The sequence below is a fragment of the Amphiura filiformis genome, chromosome 1 (assembly GCF_039555335.1).
Source record: "Amphiura filiformis chromosome 1, Afil_fr2py, whole genome shotgun sequence".
In the NCBI taxonomy this organism is placed as follows: Eukaryota; Metazoa; Echinodermata; class Ophiuroidea; order Amphilepidida; family Amphiuridae; genus Amphiura; species Amphiura filiformis.
In genome coordinates, this window is record NC_092628.1 from 16,063,408 (window position 1) to 16,068,460 (window position 5,053).

A 5,053-nucleotide genomic window follows, 5' to 3' on the forward strand; every position below is an offset into this window, starting at 1 on the left:
TGGGGAAAATACAAGCCAGGTACTATATACATAACTGCACTGCCCTCATTGATGGATTGAGTCTCCTCTGACTTGCTGGAGCAATCGACCAATCAGCAGAGAGGCTGAAAATTAATAATATGTTTCTTATATGTTTCTAAAAGATAAATAAGTAGGAAACATGTATCGTTCTGATTTTTCACTGGTGAGATGTAACGCAATTCTCAATCTTCTGGTAGTGGTGTTTCTAAAACATTGAGTTAGCAATCTCACAAGTTTGTATACAGCTCGACAGTAAGTAGATCATTAACTTTGTTGGAAATGTTAGCTATACATTCACGCCTCTGTCATACTATCTGTCACGGTAGCAGCTTTTTCTAATGGTCCCTTACTTCTTACTTATGACCTTGTGCCAACTCCTCTGATTTTAAGTTCACTAATTTCAATTAATAGCCGAGCTTGGTAACTTTGTTTGAATAATTGAACTTCGATATTTGATGTACAATGGAAACCACTTTGGCTTATACAAAAGAGGATTTCCCTGACAACAGCACATATGAGCACTTCATGACAGACCCAAATGGGACAGATGAGGCTGATCTACCATTTGAAATACCTAACTGTCCCGCAGGAACCATACTTCAGATTCTCTACTACTTTCCCGATGAGGCCGTGGAGAATTTGTTCTACACTCCAATAGAAAAATTCTTAATCAGTTATGTATTCCCAATAGTAATTGCAATCGGTTTCACAACCAATCTCGCATTCTTATGGACTCTCGTTCGAGTCCGTGACATGCGAACCACGACCAACTTCTACCTTGCCAACTTGGCTTGCGCTGATTTGATTCTTATTCTTCTAAAAACGGTCGCTACATATTTCAACAGATCATCAGATCTTGCAGTGGGTGGCCCTTGGAAAAGTGTCTCAGCGTGTGCGAGTCGAACGATTGCATTATACATAGGATACTTTGCTTCGATAAGCTTGGTGACTCTGGTGAGTATAGAACGGTTTCTCGCTATTTGCTTTCCATTTAAGCATCGGATGATAAATGACAAAGCTCACACTATAAAGATGGTTTCCGGAGCCTGGCTTTTAGCCATCATCTTCGCGGCTCTCGTTACTCCAAACTGGTCTGGTGAACTGGCAAGATACTGCGTTGTTTGGCCTGAGAAATATCAGAATCGTTTACCGACTGTGATCAACATCTGTGGGCCAGTGACAGCTGGATGGCCTATTGTTGCGACTATCTGTGAGTTTGTACCGTATATTGTTGCCATCTGCCTCAGTACGGTATTGTACGCGTTGATCATTCATCGTCTCAGTCAGCGAGATGATATTAGTGAGGGAGGTGAAAAAACAGGCAATCAAAATCAAGCCACAAAAACTCGTAACGCGGTGGCACGAATGCTTGTTCTTAACGGCATCATTTTCTTCTTGTGTTTATCTCCCTACCAATTTGTTCAAATATATTACTTTATTGCTAACTTGACCGATATTTATTATTTTGATAATAACAACATACAGATTGTGCTTTTGGTTGGAAGGATCTTAGATTTGGTAAATTCTTCTGTAAATCCAATAATTTACAGTGCCACCAACGCTCGATATCGGAAAGCATTTTTTACCGCATTCAACTGTGGCTCAACAACAACCAATAAAGGTGGCACAACATTGAAAACAGTATCATCAAGCACATAAACATGATAACGAAGGGGGAAGAAGAACGACGGACAGAAACAAACTGTTGGTGCATACAAGCGAGAGTTAATTAGTATCAAATTAGGGTAACTTGTTTAGTTACATAAATAAGAACGTATTTATAATATTTCTTGTTATCAAAATGCAAGCTCATTATGTGCTGGAAAGAGTAAATCGAAAGTGTTTAAGGTGGTTTTATGGCTACGGTGTCATGCAGAGACTTGGTTGAAAATGATACACATGTAGCTTGTGTGGATAGGTGAGAAATCTCACCTGCCAATTTCTAATTTTTTTTCCAAAAGAGCGTTTTAGACTTTTGTGGACAAATGAGGTGTCATAATGCGTAAATAGCAGTCAAGTTAGCTCAATCAATAAGGCGTTCGACAGTGGTGTGAGAGGTTGCGGGTTCGAACCCTGGCGGTGCCTAGTACGCTCTCGTGGAAAAATTGAGTTAGCTTGAAATTCCCCTGGACAAGGAACTCACAGCTAATTTGTCTCGTTCGAAACTCGGGGAGCTGATCCTGGTTGCGAAGGTTATTTGTGGTATGTCTGGGGTGTGCGCTCTTGAAGCAGCAAAGTCCCTGAATTGTTGTTTAATGGTTTATGGAATGATGTGGGCCGTAGTGGTCAGCGACAACCTGTAAAGTGTGCTGAGGCTTGTGGATCAACGCCTAAGCGTTGTGCCTGTGCGTAGCGCGCTATAAATCACTGCGGTTTTGTTCGTTATGTTTTTAGAAACAAATTCTGCTTCGACTGGATATTCCAAATTTAGCATAGGTACTTACTTTTAGATAGATGTTTATATAAAAACAATAGATTCTAAATTTATTAGATAATTACTCGAATTTGGTGGTAAATATTCGCAACGATATTATGTGTATTTTCTTTAATTAAATATTTACTCCAAAGATTTACGTATTTTAATAGAGTAGAGTAGAGGATCGGTAGAGTAAACTCATTAACCATTAACCAAAGTTCTTGAAATCTGATCCAGAAATTGCACTTACTCTGTGTACGTTTCAGCAACACTGTTGCCTTTGCTAACACTTGATGATGAGTGATTTGGGAGGACATTTGGAACGCGGCTCGAAGAACACAGAAATGTAATTACCAGAGCAAGTAGAAAAGAATCCCTTACAACAGTTAACAAGTCAGCAATAACAGATCACGTAGTCGACAAAAATCATGTTATTGAATGGGGGACGCTGAGATCATTGGCACTGAACAAGAACGATTCGCACGCTGGATAAAGGAGGCTATAGAAATTAGAAAGAGGAGGGGCACCACCATGAACAGAGACGACGGACAGTATCAACTCTCACACATTTTTGATGAGTTTCTAGAACTGGGTTCAAGAAAATCCCCAGATGGAAAATCAACTGGCATCACCAAGACCTACCATGGAGATATATCTAGCGTCGGTTGCCAATAGGAATCACTCATCATCAAGTGTTGACAATGGCAACAGTCCCGGGCAACAGTTCCGGGGCAACAGTGTTGCTGAAACGTACACAAAGTAAGTGCAATTTCTGGATCAGATATTAAGAACTTTGGTAGCTTTTGGTTAATGAATAAGTATGTATTTTGGTAGTAAATGTTGTCAGGACGACAACATAGGTGTAGTTTCATAAAACAGATCATTGCTCTTAGTCTTATATAAAGATATTCATGTATACCCCAGAATAAAAATCGTGGTACAAGTGAAACATACCTTCCTTTTCGTCATTTATGTAGATTCTTACTGAACATCTGAAGACGTATAAAGTGTACAAACAATGTTACGATAGATCTGAAACTATATGAAATTAAAACAAGGGGAATTAAACTAAAGGGGAAATTAAAATAGCTCAAAATCTATCGAGTTTCGATTTTCGATCATCTGTATTTCGACCCGAAATTTATTTTATTAACACAAAAGTATTGCAACATTGTCAAAAAAAGAATTCCCCACACTGTAAATTGAATATTGCTCCAATATGTCATTTCCCCTTACATTGGCATTTAAACACGAAATGAACACACAAGACAATGTTTTGGTGCGATTCAAGGTCACCCGGTGCCTTAATGGGTAGCCACGTGACCTTTCTTTCTCCTGAGTCCCCAGACCTTGAAGGACCTTTATTTTCTAATGCTGGTAATTTCTTCTACCCTTCACATCCATGAATTATTTTCCCACCACCATTTTCCTGATACCTTGCAAAAAGCAATAAAACCATTTGGAGACCATTGTAAAGGTATCTGAACATTCTGTCGACTAAAGTGTCTTCGTTTCTGCATTCAACGGGTTTCCGTGTTAGCGCCATTGTAAGTACTGGAATAGGCGCATGATGTCACCAGAAGTGACACCTTACATCTCATTTATAAGCATAATCTTACTGTGGGTACTACACCCCTTGATAAATTTGTGACTATTTTTGCATTTTTCTCAACAACACACTGGTAACAAAAGTTATGTGTATTATAGGGGCAAGGAATCCAGTTACTACACTGGAATTTCAGTGACTCAAGACAAGTGGTACGTTATTTATGATAAGGGGCAAGGAATCCAGTTACTACACTGGAATTTCAGTGACTCAAGACAAGTGGTACGTTATTTATGATAAGAAAAGAGGTACCACTAGAATGTACCTCATTTCTTAACATAATGAACCACTTATCTTGAATTACTGCAATTTCAGTGAAGTAATTGGATTCCTTGCCCTATAATATACATAACTTTGTTACCATGTGTAGTTATTTTTTGAGAAAGATGCAAAATTAGTCACAAAATTTTCAGGGGTTGTCCGGGGGTGTAGTACCACCTTAACATTTCCACCCAGTACGTCATGTAAAATCGACCGGTTATTAGATCACTGAATGTTCAACTTACAGTTTGCGGAATTCATCATTTTTAGCAATGTTGCAATACTTTTGTGTAGTGTGTGTATTGAAAACGAGTCGGCTTTGGGTTGAATATGGACACAATTTTAACCACATTTTGAACATCTGGTTAAAACTGAGGTTGATAATCGACGATAATAAATGTGGGATCGATGTCGATTCCACGTTTACGTACATATCAAAAGGTTTGGCTGCAAAACGATACTCCTGTAAATGGATCTTTGCACAGTTTGCACCTCGATACACCTGAGTACACAAATTTGTCCAAGCACAGTAAGTCTAGCAATGCATTGTCCCTACACAGTCTGTGTTTACACTAAACGATTGAGTGCATATCATCATAAGAGCTGTGTGAGCTTCTATCTGGTGACTAGTGGAAAATACGGCATCTGTGATTGGTTTTGTCAAATCCCAATAGTTTCCTTCATCCAATCAAAAAAGTTTTTATATCGAACGAAAGCCAACACTTCCCGCTAAATACAATTTTTTCATT

General features: G+C 38.8%; 1 protein-coding gene across 1 annotated transcript; it reads left to right on the top strand.

Moving 5' to 3' along the window:
- Positions 1-260: 260 nt before the first annotated feature.
- On the top strand, positions 261-1,680 carry LOC140156285 (neuromedin-U receptor 2-like). Its single transcript, XM_072179271.1, has one exon. The coding sequence runs from the start codon at positions 484-486 to the stop codon at positions 1,678-1,680; it is 1,197 nt and encodes a 398-aa protein (XP_072035372.1). The 5' UTR covers positions 261-483.
- The last annotated feature ends 3,373 nt before the right edge of the window (positions 1,681-5,053 follow it).

Bases quoted from the DNA above. Each gene is read 5' to 3' on its own strand.
- LOC140156285 (XM_072179271.1), top strand. From the start codon at position 484: ATGGAAACCACTTTGGCTTATACAAAAGAGGATTTCCCTGACAACAGC.